General features: G+C 37.4%; 1 protein-coding gene across 4 annotated transcripts in view; it reads left to right on the plus strand.

The window, feature by feature from the left end:
- The window catches only part of RALGPS2 (Ral GEF with PH domain and SH3 binding motif 2), a 171,203-nt gene that overhangs the window by 141,014 nt on the left and 9,113 nt on the right, over positions 1–21,076 (plus strand). For 3 of the 4 annotated variants that reach the window (XM_058701137.1, XM_058701139.1, XM_058701140.1), the window contains 5 exons: positions 2,316–2,393; positions 4,172–4,277; positions 7,338–7,430; positions 15,223–15,328; positions 17,499–17,590. In XM_058701137.1, the coding sequence (XP_058557120.1) occupies positions 2,316–2,393; positions 4,172–4,277; positions 7,338–7,430; positions 15,223–15,328; positions 17,499–17,590 (475 nt within the window). The remainder of the gene's footprint in view (positions 1–2,315; positions 2,394–4,171; positions 4,278–7,337; positions 7,431–15,222; positions 15,329–17,498; positions 17,591–21,076) is intronic. The other variant, XM_058701141.1, reaches the window with a different exon arrangement.

Below are 21,076 nucleotides of genomic sequence, written 5' to 3' on the forward strand. Positions count from 1 at the left end.
TTACATATCTGGAAGGGACTATTTATAAGCTTACAACTGGTGGCAGAAATTAGAAGTTGATATTTAAGTCTGGAATTGAGTCTTAGCTCATAAATATATGTTTATTTGGTGCCTTGACACGTGGATTTGAATTTTAGTACCTTTAAAACAGTAATAACCAATCATACTCACCTTACCTACTTACGTGTTTGAAGTAAAATTATTGCCTTAAATTCTGGTTCATTTCAGTAGTTTCAAGGCATTTAATAGAATGGTCTACTTCATTCTCTGCTACCTTGTCAGGGGCAAAAGGACTTAGTAAATTTTAAATTATACTATAAGTAAAGCAGCTTAGAGTTTGAGTTTAAATTGTCAGCAACTCAGAGTTTACATACAGCACACAGATTTATGCTGAAATGCTCTAAGTCATGCTCCGTTCTCCTTTCTTTAGGGCTTTAAGTAGTGGAAGTTGTGCTCTTCCCGCAGCAAATCCCATGCTGTATTGATCTGCCAGTATAAGATCTCCTTAAAAATGTAGCAAAACAGCGCAAATAATTTATTTACTAAATATCCATTAGGACTCTTATATTGTCTTTGACCATTTCAGTTCTTCCATTTTCGGATTTATAAGATGCTTGACTCTTGCCAAAATAATTGCCCCCTTTTGTATGTAAACTGGACATCCTAAGTTTCTAAGCAGCAGAGTGTAGTTGAGATTGAATTTAGAGTATGGAGTTGAAAATAGTTACCTAATGCCCTATCAGTCACTTCTTAATAGAAAATAATTTTATTAACTATACATTTGAAATTAAACTGTATTGGAACTGGAAAATTAGATTCTTGTTCGTGATGAAACTTCATAACGATTTCTCTCCATTATGTGATTAACATGCTGTTTGTAAACCCAACATTTCAAAGTACTTTTAAGCCTTTCTACTCTACTTGTCAGTGTTATCAACTCTTACTCTTTGCTTTGGGGGGATCTTACCTTGTTTTTGCATACTGTTTCTCTTCCAGCTTTTACATTCAGTCTCTTTATTAAGTAAGGTTTGCGTGAAACGAGAAAAACATGAGAGTTGCCTCTGGCATGCTGTCGGTACAAGTCATTTTAGTTCTTTCCCTCTAGGAAGAGCATCATATGTTGGTTATAGAGTATACTGTAATCTTTGGATAAAAAATATTAATGGAAAAAATGTTTGTCAGTTTGAATGAGTTATAAGTGAGTGAGTAACCAGGACGGTGTCGTGTTCAGTAATCTGTCCGTCCTCGTCCCAGCAGGTTACTTCTGAAGACTGTATGTAACGATGTTACCTTCACATCTCAAAACAGTATATTTCTTTTATGACACATGTTTTGCTTTGCAGACATTTTCAGCTAAAAAAAATCTGTCTTTGCGCCAAGTTTAAATTTGTGGCTCTTGGAACATTTTGAGAGCAAATTAATGCTTCTCAGCAAGATTCAGACATGGAGTAACAAAAAGTAAATAAAGAACGAGGATGTTTAAAATACTGCTTGTAGATAGTGGATTTGAAAATAGTACTCTGAATGTTAAATCACTCTGTGTTCTTATTTACTACAGAGACATCAAGTATGTTGCTGCCTAAGTTGCTAAAGTAATGCTTTTTGCTTTAAATAACATTTCTCAACAGTGCTACTTTTGGCTTTTCCCAGGCAAAGACGTGTTGGTGTTTCTACGTGTGTGTTTATTTCCTTTGTTAAGTATTATATGCCATTTTGGATAAATATGAATTCAAACCATTTTTATCATTTGTTGGCTTCATCATTTATTTCAGTTGATGTAGAAATAAAATAATGCCTTTATTACCCAGCTCCTCTCCTTTATTAGTTTTCTTGGATTTAATGTAAAGGATAGAGAGGAAAATAAGATGTTTAGGCCACATTAAGTCTACAGCCCACATCGTTTTTAGGTGTCTTCATAGGGACATATAATAAAAATGAATTATTTATATAAATCCAGATACCATTTTTGAACTGGAATCGAAGAACTGGAATAGAAACAAAAGGGTTTTCGAAGTATTTTCCAGGTTTTGATAGTATTGGTTATAAATAACTTTCATTATTTTAGCAGATTTATGAAAGCAAATGTATATAAAATGTATAGTATATACTAACACCTGTAAGTATATCTAGAATCAATAGAAGAAAACATTTTTTTTTTAATCTATGCTGCATGCTTAAGAAAGGAGCCACCACATTTAGATTTAGAAAGGATTTAGAAAGCTATATTACAGGAAGAAATTATATTGTTCTAGGTATCAATGATTGTGTGAATAAAAGCATATGTAATATATACAATTTATAATGGAATCCAACAGGAACAGATTATACCATTCTCTCGGCCCGGTGACACGAGTGGCACGAAATGGCTATCGAAGCCACATGAAGGCCAGCAGGTACAATCCCCCTGCATCCAGGGGTCACAGAACTCCCCTCTGGTGGTGGTGATTGGCTTAATGGGTGTAATCTCACAATATCTCTGTTCTTTCTCAGCTAATTGGTTTATCAACTAAAAAAATACCCAAGAAAACTTTCTTTCCGAGATTTAATCTAGAGAGAAATTTGGACTTCTCTTTCCGATCCACTGAGCTAGTTGCAAAATAATTCCAAGTTGGTAGCCTTGTAACCATACAGGTCTTTCTAATGCTGCTAGTTATTGGATGAGCAATATAAAAATCCACTTATTATTCAAAGGCTACTTACTGTCATAGCGTTTACTTTGCTAATAAGTCTCCATTCATTTTATCTTTGTTAAGAATTTTTTAGATAAACTGCAGGTCCAGAATTTAGACAAGTCTATTTCAGTAAATATTTGTTCGTTTTGACTTCCGTTTGTTCAGTGGTTTATGTAGTTTTACCAGGTCTCTTTCTGCACCATATTAGCTGCGGAAAGAAATGAGAATGTTAGATTGATTGGGGGCTGGAGGCTAATGGTAACGGGTAATCAGCCACCTCATACTACAACAGAATAGCCAACTTCAAAAGTGAACTTTATATCAATTTGGTGTCTGATCTCTCTGTGTATACCTCCCTGAATATAAACAGCTCTAACATGAAATTTCTAGTGGTCTCTAGGTTTTTAAGTCACTTTGAAGACACCTAAATAATCATAAAGGGATAAACTGGCAAACTGCACAGTTTTTGTCTGTGTTGTAGGAATTCTGCAGATCATGTCAGATCACCAGAGAATGACAGATTAAGTTATTCTTGTTTTAAATATAGGACCTTAAGTCCATTGGGGAAAGATATTTAAATGTTTGATTATTTTGTGATGGTTTTCTTAAGATATATGAAAAGGAAATCTTGAGTTTTGTAGTTATTCCTTCCTTAGAGAGCTGTTAGGCTATAAGGCTATAACCAAACACTTACACATTGACAGCATTTAAATGTCATTAAAATTTATCATAGTATGCCAGTTTTTTAAATATGTTGTTATTGCCTGTATTACTTCTCTCATCTACTTTAGAATTAATTTAAGCATGGGTTTTCTTTTCCCTTTCCTCCTTTTTTTTGAGTTTCTGCTATTTTTATTTAGAGTTTTGTATGCTTAAATACTTTTAACAAAAAGAATCCTCATCTTTCCTACCAAGACTTAAAATTTCTAATGGGAAAAAAGTTTACAGCAGTGATGCAATGTAGCACGTAAGAAGAAAAAAGTCTTGGGGGTGCCTGTGTGGCTCTGACTCGTGGTTTCTGTTCAGGTCATGATCTCAAAGTTCATGAGTTCAAGCCCTGTATCGGGCTTTGCACTGAGTGCAGATCCTGCTTGGGATTCTCTCTCCCTCTGCCCCTCCTCTGCTCGCTCTCTCTCTCTCTCTCTCTCTCTCTCAAAATAAATAAACAAACATTATAAAAAAAGAAGAAAAAGTCTTAAATCCATAATTTAATCTTCACTAAAGTGAATTGCTCTATTCTTTCTAAATTATGCTTGTTCAAATATGTCATAAAGTGTGTTTTTAACCATCTGCTGACTTTAATAACTTCCTGATTAAACTTTTGTGACAGTTTATAAATTTCATGTCAGTAAACCTTTATAATTGTTAGTGTCTTCTTGTTCTGAATACAGTAACAAAGTTTTACCATTAAGAGCAGTTACATTTCATTTAAGTACCTGTTTCGTAACTACTGTACCCAAAAGCTCTTACATGTTCTTTTCTTCATTCCATTGTTACAGTTCTGCAGAATCAGAAGATTTGGCAGTACATTTATATCCAGGAGCTGTTACTATTCAAGGTGTTCTCAGAAGAAAAACTTTGTTAAAAGAAGGCAAAAAGCCCACAGTAAGATCTTATCTTATATTTTAACACACCTCTAAAAATATGCAAATGTATAGGGCCCTAAAAAATATGAAGACAATTGAAATAAAACCAAATACATGGTTCAACTGAAACAATTTGAAATACACATTTGCCTCACTGTGTTTCTTAATTTAGACTTCAGTTAAATCATTCATTTAGGGTGTTTACATCAAGGAGCTCCTGTTCCCTCAGTCCCCTAATGTAGTTCTTACACAAAACCATTTCACAGAGAAACTTGAAAGTATATGCTGTTATGAAGTATTTTAGTAATAAGTTTAGGAAAAGAACAGAGTAACAACCCTAAAAAATGGAATTCAACTAATTTTGTTTTGTCAGTCCTAACTTGTTTATTTAAATCTTCTGTAATGCAGTTTTGTTTTCCTTCATGAAATGAAACCCAGGTATTAAATGTCCTTCAAACCATAGTTACATTTTTTTTAAAAATGATAACAGTGGCACAAAGCCTTTGTACGTAACCTAGAAGCTTCTTCTTCCCCAACAGCAGCAAGTAGTTGGACTACTAAAGAAAGAGAATTTTTTTTTTCTCAAATAATGGTATAATTTATCTAGTTTGGAATTAAAACTTCAACGTGTATCCAGACATAACACTTTTGAAGCTACAAAGGCTTCTTAAAACATAAAAATGGTTTGCATCTAAGCAATCTGATTTTGCTGCCTGTGTTACAGTAAACGTCAGGCACATATAGTTAGGAAGCTACACTAGGCCAGCTCACAAACTAGGAGTAGTGTGTCGGGTGAGACATTACTACACAATTGTGCACCAGATGCTGGAAATAGATCAGCAAACAAGATGAGGCCAAGTGCCTGCCTTGTGGGGATGACATTCCAATGAGGACAAATAGAAAGTAAGCCCTTGAAATAAGGTGATGGGATGGCAGATGAGAGGGTGAGGAGAGGTATCGGCGCAGCGAGGCTTCCACGCTGTCATGGGAGTGAAGAAGGCGGGTTAGCCGTGTGAGGATCTCCAGCTCAGGAGGCAAGAAGACCCATGTGGCTGAGGCACGGAAGGTGGAGGAGGCGAAGTCAGAACAGTTAGCGTTGCTTGATGGATGTGTTTGATGCGGTGTGTGAGAGAACGTGGAAGTGAAGGTGGCGTCTGGGTTTGGCGCTGAGCTCGATGAATGTTGAGGACGTTTATTGAAATGGGGAAAGTTTTTTCCAAGAGGGGCTGGTCAGTCTTGGCTGAGTTCACTTTATGCATTTAAGTGGAGATGTCAGTTTGGCTGTAAAGAATACAGTTCAAAAGTTCAGCAGAGAGGTGGTGGCCAGAGATAGAGATTTGGGACTTGTTAGCATACAGATGGTATTTGAAGTATGAGACCGGATGAGACAGATTATCTATGAAGAAAACAGGGCAGGGATAGAACTCTGTAGCATGTAAAGGTCTGCTGTAAGAAAAGCAGAGAGAACGAAGGAACTGTTAATCAGAGAAGCATAGCAGTTAAAAGTATTTCAAGAAAGGAGTGGCCAGCTGTGTCGGATGTTGCTAAGAGGTTGTGACAAGAACAGAGGCTTTGGGGGCGCCTTGGTGGTTCGGTCAGTTAAGCATCTGACTCTTGGTTTCGGCTCAGGTCACGATCTCACGGCTTTGTGTGTTCGAGCCCCACATAGGGCTCTGTGCTGGCGGTGCAGAGCCTCCTTGGGATTCTCTGTCCCTCTCTTGCTGCCCCTCCCCCACTTATGCTGTCTCTGTCTCTCTCAAAATAAATAAATAAACTTAAAAATCTTAAAAAGAAGAAAAAAAGAACAGAAGCTTTGATAAAATGTCAGTGATCAGTAACCTTGACCGCAGCAGCCTAACTGAAAGTAAGTTGAAGAGAAAATGGGCAAGATGGAAGTGGAGTCAGGAATTAGAGACACCTTGCAAGAAGTTACAGGAGCAGAGAAATTGGCTGCTATCTGGTGGGGCAGGGAGTGGGGCAGTGGAGGGATTTTCAAAGATGAGAATGCTGTTAAGCCTCATTTGTATAATGACGGTAGAGGGGGAGAAATCAAAAAACAGTGGAATGGGAGTAAATTACAAAAGCAGGTTTCTTGAGGAAGTGAGAGTAGGAAGCTAGGGTGTGAAAAGAGAGTGGAGTTTCTCCTTTGATAGAAGCAGCATTAACTATTCTGTTGTAGCGAGAAGAAAGGCTAAGTATGTGGGTCTACAAACAGGTGGTTAGATGGCATTGGCCTGGGAAGATGAGGTAGTCCTCACTAGACTTCAGCTCTTTTCCTCTGAGAAGTGTGCGATGCTGTCATGACAGGGTGGAGTACTACAGTTTTTAAGAGAAGGAATGAAATCGTTGTCTCCAGAGAAAGAATATAATGACTTGATGGGGTAAAAGTGAAGTGCTATTGATTTCTATTTGAGATTGCTGGTTATAATTTTATCAGTTGGCACAATTATGTGATTTCTCCAGCAATATTCGGTTATTGTAATGTGCCAAGTAATCAGATGGTTAGATTTAAATAGGGCTAGGGCTATATCGGGACAGAGGGATGGTGAGATGCCAGTGTTTGGAAGGGAACGGATATAGTGATGGACCGTGTGGTCCTGGCTAAATATGGAGAGGGGGAAAGGAGGATACGGGATGGGGAGGCAGTGGCAAGGCTAGATAATGAGCCTGGGTGGCTCAGTTATAAGCATCCGACTTCGGCTCAGGTCATGATCTGACGGTTCATGAGTTCAAGCCCTTGTCAGGCTCACTGCTGTCAGGCTGTCAGCCTGGGGCCCGCTTCGGATCTCTGTTCCTCTCTGCCCTTCCCCACTTGCATTCTCTCTCTCTCTCTCTCTCTCTCTCTCTCTCTCTCTCTCTCACTTACTCAATAAGTAAATAAATAAGAAAGTAGCAGTAGAGTGTGTTCCATGAAAGTGACGGGAATGTTGGAGATAACGATTTGAGAAGTGATTCGACTCTAAGGTTAGGCTATTAGGCTAAGGTGGCTGGAGTGCAGTGGAGCTCTTGGTCATCAGCACTAAGAAAGTGAAGAAACTGAGAAACTGGTGGTAGCGTATTCATGTGTTTGTCTTTCCAGGTAGCATCATGGACAAAGTATTGGGCAGCTTTGTGTGGGACACAGCTTTTTTACTATGCTGCCAAATCTCTAAAAGCTACAGAAAGAAAACATGTAAGTATTCCTCCTCTAAACTGTTAGCAGAGTTGTGCCTCCTCTCCATGGTTGTAAAGAAAGTAGTCCTAATGGAATGCGGCAAGTTGGTTTTTTTCCACATTCTAATCCAGAAGTTCTTCCGTCTATTTCTTGTGTGAGTGGTGTGGTAGAATGATTTTACTTAGGGACACCATTCCAAAGAAAGTCTTGGAATAACTTCCATATTTAGAAGTTTCTTTTTTTGAGTGCAATTTTTCCATTGAAAGATCAAAAGTGCACATTACCAATATCTTTCTTGGAATCAAAACCTTCCCACGCCTGGGTTTCTTGTTCAGAAAATAGTTGACAGTTATTGCTTTGGAGGCTCAGTTCATAACACGTAAAATGTGAAAAATTGAGACCATCATCTAATGTTCTTTCCACCTTGATTTCTAATGGAGTGATTTTTCCCAACAGTAAAGAGGAACAATGGTTACTATGCTCACTGAAGTCCACTTTCTTGTGCTGCATGTTACTTAGAAGCCTCTCAGTGCTCTTTTCTCAAAATGTAAAGTCGTGCTGTAAATCTTTTCTGCATGCTGTTTTGTTTTTATATGCTAGTGATACAGTCTTTGTAAGGAAGAAATTTTCCATGTTGCATTAATAAAATCCCCTTGAGAAGAATTTTATTTCTAAGTCATGTATTTTGTGGGAAAATTAAGTGGTTTACCATACTGAGGAAAGGTAAGCTACTAAAAAAAAAAAAAAAAAAAAATCAAGTCCTTTTACTACATATAAATTACCCAATGACATTGCGTAATTCAGAGAAGCTCTTCTTTATTCTTACGGTTTTGGTTTTTTGCAATTAAACCAGAGGTGTAGAAGAGTACGTTTTTTGGTATAAATGAATGTTGTGAGTGCATCATCACCTCCTTTCCTGTCAGCCAGACCTACACCTGTCAGTGCCCTGCTCTGCCTTCGGGTTTAAGGATACATGTTTCCTTAAACAGTACATTGCTTCATTTTTTAACTATGCCTGAATGAAATCATGAATTCTGAAGTTCTGGCTTTTTTGCCCACTATTATCTTACAGTTATTTACATGTAGTCCTCACATTGAAGTAAAGGACTATTTTTTGTATTTCTGGTCAAAGTGACTAATGCTCATTCACCCACCAGAGTTACACAGACTCGTTCCACCAGAACATTTTGCAGAGTAATTGCTTCTAATTAATACCGCTGTCCTCAAAGGGAGGAAAAAAGGTTGCTGTAGCTAAATGAAGTCCTTTATCTTCAGATATAGTTAACTCTTCACATAGCCACTGTGAGATGCTTGCCTCAGTTTCACTTAGTTGATGATTATAAAGTAGCTGTCCAAAATTAAATGGGTTTTTTTTCTCTAACTTTAATTAGAAAGAAGCCTAATAAAATTAGCATAGTGGCCTGTAAGGAAATCAAATTGAGTGCCTAGGAAAAGGACTATATTTCTAATCTCTTGATTAAAGCTATTAAGATTAAAAAAGGAATTAGAAGAACAACATAGAGGATATAGAGACAGGGTCATGTTTATTTTAGAGTATCAATTTTAGAAGAGATGTGGCACAGGACTAAAAGCAATGAAGGAAAAACTTTGTAAAATCATTTTCAAACAAAATTAAAATATGAATTGGAAGAAAATATTGGCTATATATAAGCAATAGATAAAGGATTAAAATCTGTTCTATAAGCACAGCACCACCTATGTAGTATTCTTGCCAAAAATGTAACCTGAATCTAATCATGAAGAAACAATCAATTCCAGATTGTGAGACATTTTACAAGACAACTGGCTTGGTAGTTGGAGAATTTGGTAGATGGAGGGGGGCGGGGGGACAAGAGGACTGTTACAGGTTAAAAGAGACTGAAGAGTCTGAGAGATAAATGCAGTTGTGTATTTTTGTTGGATCCTGGAAGTGATTTTTTTTTTTGAACTACAAAGATCTTAATTGGGACAATTGAGGAAATTTAAATATGAACTTTAAAAACGACGTGTCTGTTAAATTTCTTAGATACTTACGTTGTGGTTATATGGAAATACATTCGTAGAGTATACATGCTGAAATATTTAGGACTCAATATGATGTCTGTAGGTCAAAGAGATCAAGCAAATGCACAAAATGTAGATATGTGGGTAACCACTGACATTCTTTCAACTTCTCTGTAGTTTCAGCCTTTCAAAATTAAAAGCTAGAGGGGAAAAAAATCACTAATGAAAATAACGCCTGTTCATATGTCTATAAATGCTGAAGGAAGAAATCTGGAAGCCTACAAACCTATATTTTATTACTCTCTATACATCTTTTTTCCTATGAGGAACAGTATAAGCTTGGCAGGATAGAATAACTGGGGAGAGAGAAGAGGACTCGTATGTCTATATTTTTGGATGTTTTAAAATAACATTCACTGTAAAAATATTTTAATGGAAGTTTATTCATTGTAAGAAAAAGTTTTTGCAGGTATGTTTGAACCTATCTCTGTATGGTGCAGAAAGAGTAAATATTGTTCAGTTAGTTCATTTTTAAAAACCAAGACTGCACCTGAAAAGAAATCTGTAACAAAACTTAAGACCTTCTACAACTTAGTGAGAATAAAACAGGAGGAAAGAAAAAGGGAAAGAAGAGATAAATAGAAGATGAAATATAAGTGGCTAATAAACATGAAAGGATGATCGACCTCATTAGCTATCAAAAATGTAGATTAAAAAGATGCCCTTTTTTACTTTTAGGCAAAAAGTTTAAAGATTGATAATACAGCATTGGGCATGGTGTAGGGAAACACAGACTGTTATTTGCAGAAATTTAAATTGGTATTGTTTTTGTGGTGGGCAGTCCTAGTCAATGTTTAACTTAATGATAACCAGCGATTCCTTATCTGATAATCTGGCCTGTGGACATCCTTGAACAAGTGCACAAAGATACCTGTAGAAGCATATTCCTGTAGTGTTTATAATAGCAGAAATCTATAAACACTCAAAATACTTATCAATAAGGAATTACTGACAAGTGAAAACCACAAGTCAGAGTATACATACGCCCCTGTTTGTACAGATGACCTTTGAACAGCTAGGTTAGGAGCAGCTACCCTGGCTCCCTCCCACTCCCGTGCAGTTGAAAATCCAGCTTGCCAAAAACTTAGCTACCAGTAGCCTACTGTTGATCAAAAGCTTTACCAATAACATGAAGAGTTTATTGACATATTTTGTATATTGTATGTGTTATATGATGTTTTCTTACAATAAAGGAAGCTGGGGGAAATGTTAATAAAACCATAAGAAAAAAATACACTTACTGTATTTATCCAAGAACTGCATATAAGTGGACCTGCGCAGTTCAAACCCGTGTTGCTCAAGGGTCAAGAGTCAACTGTATATGAAAACCAACAGTATCAAAAAAAGTCTTTGGTGGGGCACCCGGGTAGCTCAGTCGGTTAAGCATCTGACTTCAGCTTGGGTCGTGATCTTAACGTTGGTGAGTTCGAGTGCCACGTGGGGCTCTGTGCTGACAGCTCAGAGCCTGGAACCTGCTTCAGATTCTAGGTCACCCTCTCTCTTTGCTCCTCCCACACTCCCTTCTCTCTCTCTCTCTCTCTCTCTCTCTCTCTCTCTCTCTCTCTCTCTCTCTGTCTCTTTCTCTCTCAAAAATAAATAAACATTAAAAAAATAATAATAAAAGTCTTTGGTGTAAATGCATAGACAAGGGTCCAGAGGGCTCCACCCTGAACAGTGATGAATTTTGGGGAGTGGGATGAGATTCAGCTGGTGGTCAAGGGGCATTTTTACTCCCTATGCTTTGGCCCTCTATACAAAGAGACTTACATTGCTTGAGTTACTTTTTTTTTTTAAGGTTAGGAAAAGAACATTGGAAAATCATGCTGTTTGCTTTGACATAAATTATAAGCTGTCAAATCAGCAGTTCTGGAGTATTGCCCGTTTCATTTTCAATAGTATTAAAACTTTGTAATTAGCTTTCATTTTTGTAGTGCCCATGTCGTTACAAGTAATGTGCTGTGTTCATACTTTTTCCCATTACTTTAAAATTGTGAAACGTGAAAGGTGTGTGGTGTACATGTACACTTTAAGGAGTAATAAAATGAATGCCTTTATAACTCTACACCCAGCATAAGAAACAGTCTTAGTGAAACCATCTATATCTTCCCAGAGAGCATCTTCTTCCTTCCATCCAGCCTGTCACTATCCTGAATTTACATTCATTACTGCTTTTTTTTTTTTACTTTACAGATTTCCTTAACACATTATTTTTTAACTGTACCTGAATAGATTCACATATATAGTCTGAAGCACTACCTTTTTTGCTTAATACTATATTGTTGAGATTCATCACTGTCGATGCATATAACTGTCACTTTTTTCTTTCCACAATTGAATAGTCTTCCATTTTATGAATCTTACATAATGTATTCATCATTCTACTGTAGATAGATATTTGCATAGTTGCCAGTTTTTTGCTGTATCTAGCAGTGCCCCTGTGAATATTTTTGTGTGTATGTTCTCTAGGAATGCAGATGTTCAACTTTACAAGAAAATGCCAAATAGATTTACACACTCACCGGTAGCATAGTGAGGTTGAGCCTCCTCATTGTTAACACAATACTTGTCAGGCTTTTAAATTCTGGCTAATCTAGTAAATATGAAATGGCACATCATGATTTTAATTTATATATCCCTGATTGCTTAATGAGTTTGAAATTGTTTTCATGTTTATTGGTCATTCATGTGTCTTGTGCAGAATATCTGGGTAAATATTTTGCCTATTGGGTGATACGTTTTCTAACGAATTGGTGAAAGTTCTTTATATATTCTAGACACTGATCGATTAGTAGTCATGTGTTGCAAGTATCTTCTTCCAGTTTCTAATTTGACTTGTTTTTTCAAACTTTCTTTGGGACGACTTTTACTGAAGAGTTCTTAATTTTAAAGTAATAAAATTTATCTTTCCCTTTATGGCTAGTACTTTCTGAGTCATGTTTTCAAAATTCTTCTCTAACCTGAGATCATTAAGATATTCTGTGTTTTCTACTAATGGATTTAGTTTTCATTGTGGTTTAAAATCATTGATCTACCTGGAATCAGAGACGTGTGTGTGTAGGTGTGTGTACGCATGAGGGAGGGAGAGGGGGGCGAGAGAGGTGTGATAAGAAATAAGCATTCATCTTCATGTTTTTTCTGCATGGATAACCAATTTTCCTGGCATTTTTTATTGAACGATTCATTCTTCACCAGTCTGCAGAGCCCACTCTTGTCATATGAATTTGCATCTCTGTGCCCATCTCTATGCTCTCTTCAACTTTCATTGCCCTGTCCATCCCTGTCCCGGTAGCCCATGGTCTCAAATACTGTAGCTTTATGAGTCTCGATGTTTATCAGGGCAGGTCCTACCTAATTGTTCTCAGGAGTATATTGGCTATTTCTGCTCCTTTGCCCTTGCATATAAATTTTAGAATCAGCTTATCAAGTTCCATGTAAAACCCTATTGAAATTTTTTTTTTTTTAATTTTTTTTTTTTCCAACGTTTTTTATTTATTTTTGGGACAGAGAGAGACAGAGCATGAACGGGGGAGGGGCAGAGAGAGAGGGAGACACAGAATCGGAAACAGGCTCCAGGCTCCGAGCCATCAGCCCAGAGCCCGACGCGGGGCTCGAACTCACGGACCGCGAGATCGTGACCTGGCTGAAGTCGGACGCTTAACCGACTGCGCCACCCAGGCGCCCCTGAAATTTTTTTTTAATGTTCTTTATTTATTTTTGAGAGAGAGAGACACAGAGTGTGAGCGGGGGAAGGGCAGAGAGAGAGGGAGACGACACAGAATCTGAAGCAGGCTCCAGGCTCCCCAGCTGACAGCACAGAGCCCGACACGGGGCTCAAACCCAGGAACCGTGAGATCATGACCTGAGCCGAAGTCGATGCTTAACCAGCAGAGCCACCCAGGCACCCCAAACCCTATTGAAATTTTTATTGAAATGACACTGAATCTATAGATCAATTTAAGGAGAATCAAATAGGGAGATCTATACAAATCACACCTTTTTCTTCATCTCATGGTATTTCTTCATTGATTTATGGCTTCTTGAATACCTTTGAACTGTTACACTTTCCCGTATGCCTTGTTACATGTATTGCTCTCTTATAAATGACTATTATATTTCTAGTGTATAGAATTACATTTGACTTTCATACTGATCTTTTCCAAGCATCCTTGCTAATCAAACTTATTAATTTGGTATGTTTGAGTGGATTTTCTGTGTCAATATTATCACCTGTGAGTAATGGCAGTTTTATTTCTTCCTTACTTTTACACCTTTTATTTCCTTTTTGTTGTCATATTAAGCTAAGTCTTCAAATTCTATGTTGAGTGGATGTAGCAATGGTGGGCATCCTTGTCTTGATACCGATTTTGAAATGTTTTTAGAATTTTACCCTTGAATGTGTGTATTACAGGGTTTTGATTTGGGAATTTTTTTTTTCTTTCCTACTTTGTTTTGGTTTGGGTTTTATGTAGGTTTTGTTTGTTTGCTTGGTGGATACTCTTCATTGAATTAGAAACTTCTCTTCTATTCCTAGTCTATCACAGACTTGCATTAAATTTTACCAGATGGTTTTATTTTGCATCAGCTGAGTTGAGAGTATTTTTTCTTTTTAATCTGTTAATATGGTGATTTGCTTTAATAATTTTTCTATAAATTAAAAAAAATTTTTTTCTCAAGTTGAACTAATCTTACTTTCTTGAAATAAATCCAACTTAGTTGCATTAGTTGATTTCTAACATTAAATTAACATTCCTCGGATAAATCCAGTTTGTCATATATATCAGCTTTTTATACACCAGTACTTAATATTTTTTCATTTATGTTTATGAATGAGATTAACCTAATTTTCTGTTCCTTTATAACAGCCCCTTTTTCATTACATTTATTTCATGTTATGTATAACTTTAAAAACAAGAATAGAAAAGTAACAAACGTGCCAAGAATACCTTTTTTTTTTTGAGAAATACAAGTAAGAATATACTATTAAGAATTGTCTTGGGGCGCCTGGGTGGCGCAGTCGGTTAAGCGTCCGACTTCAGCCAGGTCACGATCTCACGGTCCGTGAGTTCGAGCCCCGCGTCGGGCTCTGGGCTGATGGCTCAGAGCCTGGAGCCTGTTTCCGATTCTGTGTCTCCCTCTCTCTCTGCCCCTCCCCCGTTCATGCTCTGTCTCTCTCTGTCCCCAAAATAAAAATGAAAAAAATAAAAAAAAAATAATAAAAAAAAAAAAAAAAAAAAAAGAATTGTCTGATAGCATTGCTGACTTAGTAAATCATCAGGTTTAAGAGAACAACCCGTATTACATTGTACACGTTAAACTTCCACAGTGTTGTATGTTAATTACATCTCAGTAAAGCTGAGTGAGAAAAGATAACACCTTGATTAAAATGCAGGTATGTTTCCTATAAGTAAGGAGTGAGGGGCAACATAGTAAGGAACAGAAAAAAACAACATAGATGAATTTACCAAACCCAGCAAAAGATCATGCTTTTAGGTAATTGAGACTCAGACAGTTACACTTTGATAAAGAGTTGAAGCTATGAAGGATCTGGAAAGTAGGAGACTACCTAAAAGAGGGCATGCTTAAATGGAGTTTAGTTGTAAGTAAAAGGCTGTGAGCAGACTTGACCAACATGGAGTCACAAATCTCACCTCTCAGTGGGAGAAACTGAAAATATGCTCATTCTTAAGGTTTGTTTAGGATGAGCCATAAATTTTGTGTTTCCAGTAATTATCTTTTTATCTCTCAGTTCAAATCAACATCGAATAAGAACGTATCTGTGGTAGGATGGATGGTGATGATGGCTGATGACCCAGAACACCCAGATCTCTTCTTGCTGACTGACTCTGAGAAAGGTGAATCATTAGAATAACTAGGGTTTAAGGTACTGCGCATACATAACTTTCAGCTGGCCAAAACCTAGTTTAAGTGGAATACTTGACCAGGAACGTGTTTGTATAGTTTTATGTCTTGGAAATATTTCTGTCACGTAATGTGTAGTAATGATGCCAATATCTTTAGATATCAGTATCTATTATAAGCATATTTTCTTTGCTACATGGTCATAAACTTGAAATTAAAAGCCCAAGTAATCCCTAGAGAGCTAAGAACCAGGGAGGGAGGGAGGGAGGGAAGGAGGGAGTTGGAGAATCTATAGGCCATGATTTGCCATATGTGCAGCACCCCTTTATTTGTACCCTGAAATTATTATTCTTAAGTTCTAAATGTGACAGAGGTTGTCCTCTAAATGATTTTTATTCCATTATTTTTAATTAAATTAATTGGTTGACTCCTATCACTTTCAAAATATGATTTATAATACTTTGCTTGCAATGTAGAGAGAGACTTAAAAATGAAATTATTGGCTGTTGACTATAGGAGTTTTTCAAGTGGATCTGAGAAGTTAGACGGTGGGCCAACTAGAATCCGATCCTACCTCCTGACCCTGTGTGCATCTCTAAGTGGAGACCGCAGGCAGCCATTAGAAACAGATCCTTACATGATTGCTGCTCTTCCTTCCTAACAACTGCCAGCTCTTGATGAGCACCTCAAAGGAAGCTAGACAGGAAATTCTTTCATATCTGCCCAGAATCTTACACTGCAGCAACTCACCACTGAAATTATACTTCTTGACTGTACAGTTATATTTTGATGTCTGTTTATTCAGAATGTATTTTACATCAACAGATACTCTGCTTTTAGGATATTATAGTATTTTAAGTGAAAACTGAAGCAAATATGTTAGATACAGAAAAAAATCATAGTAGCAAAATGTCTCATTTGAGATTCAATAGAGTGATTTATAGAGTAAGGACTCTCTACTCAGTATTCTAAATTCAAAGTCCCTGCCCTACTCCCCAAATCCCAAAGACATTATTCATAAAATTACATTTTAAGATCATTTTCATTGGGTTTACTTAACAAATTCTTTATTTTCTTTCAGTTCCCTTAGTGTAGCTTGATAGAACTATTTCCAAGTTGCCGAGGTTTTTGTGACATCTGAACTAATGGCCTTCTGTTAGGGAGGAGAAAGTAGGTAAACGGCAGCTGTGACCAGCTTAACTGTAGATGTGCCTTCTATTCAGATTGATCTAACGTCTGCATCTAAATTCAGCAAGTAAAACAGTATTATTGAACATTAAACATTTGGTGGAGAAAAACTGTTGTTTCTGAAAGTGAAAAAGTCCTTTGAGTGTTCAAGTCTCAAAGGAAAGCTCTATCATGACTAAATAAAGGTCAGGCTCTTGGACCATCGAATGCAATTATAAAGGAAAGAGTAGAATTCAGTACGAATTGGGAAATAAAAAGAACTTAGGTCCATGAAAAAACAGAATAAAGCTCAACTTAGGGCAGGCTTCAGTACATGAATCCTTTCTTTTTTCAGTTTATTACCTTAATATATACGATTATATAAGATATATTTATTATGTGTCAGTCTTGAATTAGCATAAGTTCTAAATACACACAAAATGGATGAATTTCTAATTTTCTAAAAGAGGAAAACATGGTTTTTCAGATTTTCCCAGCAAGCCCTCAGTAGACCTGGCAATCTGTAATAATTTTGGCAACTGTAAAAACTAAGAGCATAGTTGATATTGATGTTAGGTAATTAATCCCTAATGACAGTAGATACTTGATGTTTAAGTGTCAAACATGTTAAAGTATTTTGCCTGTAAAAACTTAATATTAACATATTCTTCACTCTCCGCCACACACACAAATCTAGAGGAGCCAAACAATTCTTTTATTTAGGTACACTTTAAAGAGCATTTAAGGAGACAAAAGTACTTCTCTGTCGATTCATAAACAGCAAAATGGTGGCTTTTGGAATTAACGATAGCATGTGAATGTAGTACTGAGAACTCTTCTTTTTATTTATATCAGAAGATCAGGTGTTCGAGGCACAGAATTCTGAAACTGAGAATTCTAGTCATGTTTTAGTTTGCTCTCTGGTATCTGCCCGAATTATTATATGTCATAGTCCTTAAAATTTTGTTATTGTCCCCTTGTTTTTGGTAATTTTAGGAAATTCATACAAGTTTCAAGCTGGCAACAGAATGAACGCAATGCTGTGGTTTAAGCACTTGAGTGCAGCCTGCCAGAGCAACAGACAGCAGGTGAGCCGCTCGCCTCCATCCTCATGGTGGGCCCGAACATGGGCCTGTATTTAACCAGTTCCAAAGGGAAGTAAGGAGACCAGTTTTAGGAATGAAGAGGGAAAACAGTATTGTTTTTATTCTTTTTCTTGTTGTCAGTGGTCAGCAAGATATGAAGTCCACATTTTAGTGAGGAGATAGTCAATAAAAAGTGAACAAAGAGGGGTGCCTGGGTGGCTCAGTTACGCGTCCGACTCTTGATTTCGGCTCAGGGCAGGATCTCCCAATTCGTGAGATCAAACCGAAGTTGGGCTCCGTGCTGACAATGCAGAGCCTGCTTGGGATTTTCGCTCTTCTTTCTGCCTTTTTCTCTCTCTTCTCTCTCTACTCTCTCTCAAAATAAATAAAAATTTTTAAATGTACCAAAAAATGAACAAATAAAATTTGAACTGCTGAAAACTGTGTATAGAACTATACAAACTATATAAAAAATAGTTATGTGATATGGAGAGATGAGAGTAGACACCACTTTATTTTTTTTATTAACTCCTAAAATTATTCATTTGATTTTTTTTCCTTTAAATCCAAGTTAGTTAACATATAGTGTAATAATGACTTCAGGAATAGAATTTAGTGATTCATCACTTACATATAACACCCAGTGCTCATCCCAACAAGTACCCTCCTTAATACCCATCACCCATGTAGCCCATCCCCCCACCCAACACCCTGCCAGCAAACCCCCTTTGTTCTCTGTATTTCAGAGTTTCTTATGGTTTGTCTCCCTCTCTGTTTTTGTCTTATTTTTGCTTCCCTTCCCCTATATTCACCTGTTTTGTTACTTAAATTCCACATATGAGTGAGATATGGTACCTTTCTCTAATTTCACTTAGCATAATACACTCTAGTTCCATCCACATAGTTGCAGATGGCAAGATTTCATTCTTACTGATCGCCGAGCAATATTCCATTATACACACACACACACACACACACACACACACACACACACACACATCACATCACATCTTCTTTATCCATTCATCAGTCAGTGGACATTAGGCTCTTTCCATACTTTGGCTATTGTCAGTAGTGCTGCTATAAACATCGGGGTGCATGTGTCCCTTTGAATCAGCACTCCTGTATTCTTTGGATCAATACCTAGTAGTGCAGTTTCTGGGTCGTAGAGTAGTTCTATTTTTAATCTTTTAAGGAACCTCCACACTGTTTTCCAGAGTGACTGCAACAGTTTGCCTTCCCTCCAGTGCAAAAGGGTTACTCTTTTTCCACATCCTCACTAACACCTGTTGTTGCCTGAGTTGTTAATTGTATTTTTTTAATTTTTTAAAAAATGTTTGTTTATTTTTGAGAGAGAGAGGGAAAGACAGAGCGTGAGCAGGGAAGGAGCAGAGAGCAAGGGAGACGCAGAATCCTAAGCAGGCTCCAGGCTCTGAGCTGTCAGCAGAGTCCAACACGGGACTCCAGACCACGAACCACAAGAGCATGACCTAAGCTGAAGTTGGAAGCTTAACCAACTGAGCCATCCAAGCCCCCGCTGAGTTGTTAATTTAATTTTATTTATTTTTAAAAATTATTTTTAATGTCTATTTTTTTTTTTTAATTTTTTTAACGTTTATTTATTCTTGAGACAGAGAGAGACAGAGCATGAACGGGGGAGGGGCAGAGAGAGAGGGAGACACAGAATCGGAAGCAGGCTCCAGGCTCTGAGCCATCAGCCCAGGGCCAGACACGGGGCTCAAACTGGTGGACCACGAGATCGTGACCTGAGCTGAAGTCGGATGCTTAACCAACTGAGCCACCCAGGCGCCCCAATGTCTGTTTATTTTTGAGAGAAAGCCAGACAGACTCTGAGCAGGGGAGGGTCAGAGAGAGAGGGAAACACAGAATCTGAAGCAGGCTCCAGGCTCTGAGCTGTCAGCACAGAGCCCAACATGGGGCTTAAACTCACAAACCAGGAGATCGCAACCTGAGCTGCAGTTGGACGCCAAACAAACTGAGCCACCCAAGTGCCCCCCTGAGTTGTTAATTTTAACCATCTGACAGATGTGAGGTGGTATCTCACTGTGGTTTTGATTTTATTTCCCTGACGATGAGTGATGTTCAGCATCTTTTCATGTGTCTGTTGACCATCTGGATGTCTTCTTTGGAGAAGTGTCTATTCATGTCTTTTGCCCGTTTCTTCACTGGATTATTTGGTTTTGGGGTGTTGAGTTTGATAAGTTCTTTATAGATTTTGGATACAAACCCTTTATCTGATGTGTCATTTGCAGATATCTTCTCATTCTGTCTGTTGCCTCTTAGTTTTGTCAGTTGTTTCCTTTGCTGTGCAGAGACTTTTTATCTTGATGAGGTCCCAATAGTTCATTTTTGCTTTTGTTTCCCTTGCCTCTGGAGACGTGTTGAGTAAGAAGTTGCTGTGGCCATGATCAAAGAGGTTGTTGCCTGTTTTCTCTTCTAGGATTTTGATGGCTTCCTGTCTTGCGTTTAGGTCTTTCATCCATTTTGAGTTTATTTTTGTGTACGGTGTAAGAAAGTGGCCCAGCTTCATTCTTGTGTATGTTGCTGTCCAGTTTTCTCAATACCATTTGCTGAAGAGACTGTTTTTTCCTTTGGATATTCTTTCCTGCTTTGTCAAAGATTAGTTGACCATATGTTTGTGGGTCCATTTCTGGGTTCTCTTTTCTGTTCCATTAAATCTGTGTGTCTGTTTTTGTGTCAATACCATACTGTCTTGATGATTACAGTTTTGTAATACAGCTTGAAGTCCAGGATTGTGATGCCTCCAGCTCTGGTTTTCTTTTTCAGGATTGCTTTGGCTATTCAGGGTCTTTTCTCTGGTTCCAAACAAATTTTAGGATTGTTCTAGTTCTGTGAAGAATGCTTCTGTTATTTTGATAGGGATTGCATTGAATATGTGGATTGTTTTGTGTAGCGTTGACATTTTAACAATATTTGTTCTTCCAGTCTATAAGCACAGAATGTTTTTTCATTTTTTCTGTGTCTTCCTCAGTTTCTTTCATAAGCTTTCTATAGTTTTCAGTGTATAAATTTTTCACCTCTTTGGTAGATTTATTCCTAGGTATTTTATGCTTTTGGTACAGTTGTGAATGAGATTGATTCCTTGATTTCTCTTTCTGCAGCTTCATTATTGTTGTATAGAAATGCAACTGACTTCTGTACATTGACTTTATATCCTGTGACTTTGCTGAATTCATATATCCATTCTAACAGTTTTTTGGTGGAGTCTTTTGGGTTTTCCACATACAGTATAACGTCATCTGCGAAGAGTGAAAGTTTGACGTCCTCCTTTCTGATTTGGATGCCTTTTATTTCTTTGTGCTGTCTGATTGCTGAGGCTAGGACTTACAACACTATGTTGAATAACAGTGGTGAGAGTGGACGTCTTTGTCGTGCTCCTGACCTTAGGGGGGAAAGCTCTCAGTTTTTCCCCATTGAGGATGATACTGGCTGTGGGTCTTTCGTATA

The sequence above is a fragment of the Neofelis nebulosa genome, chromosome 15, assembly GCF_028018385.1.
Source record: "Neofelis nebulosa isolate mNeoNeb1 chromosome 15, mNeoNeb1.pri, whole genome shotgun sequence".
Classification (NCBI taxonomy): Eukaryota; Metazoa; Chordata; class Mammalia; order Carnivora; family Felidae; genus Neofelis; species Neofelis nebulosa.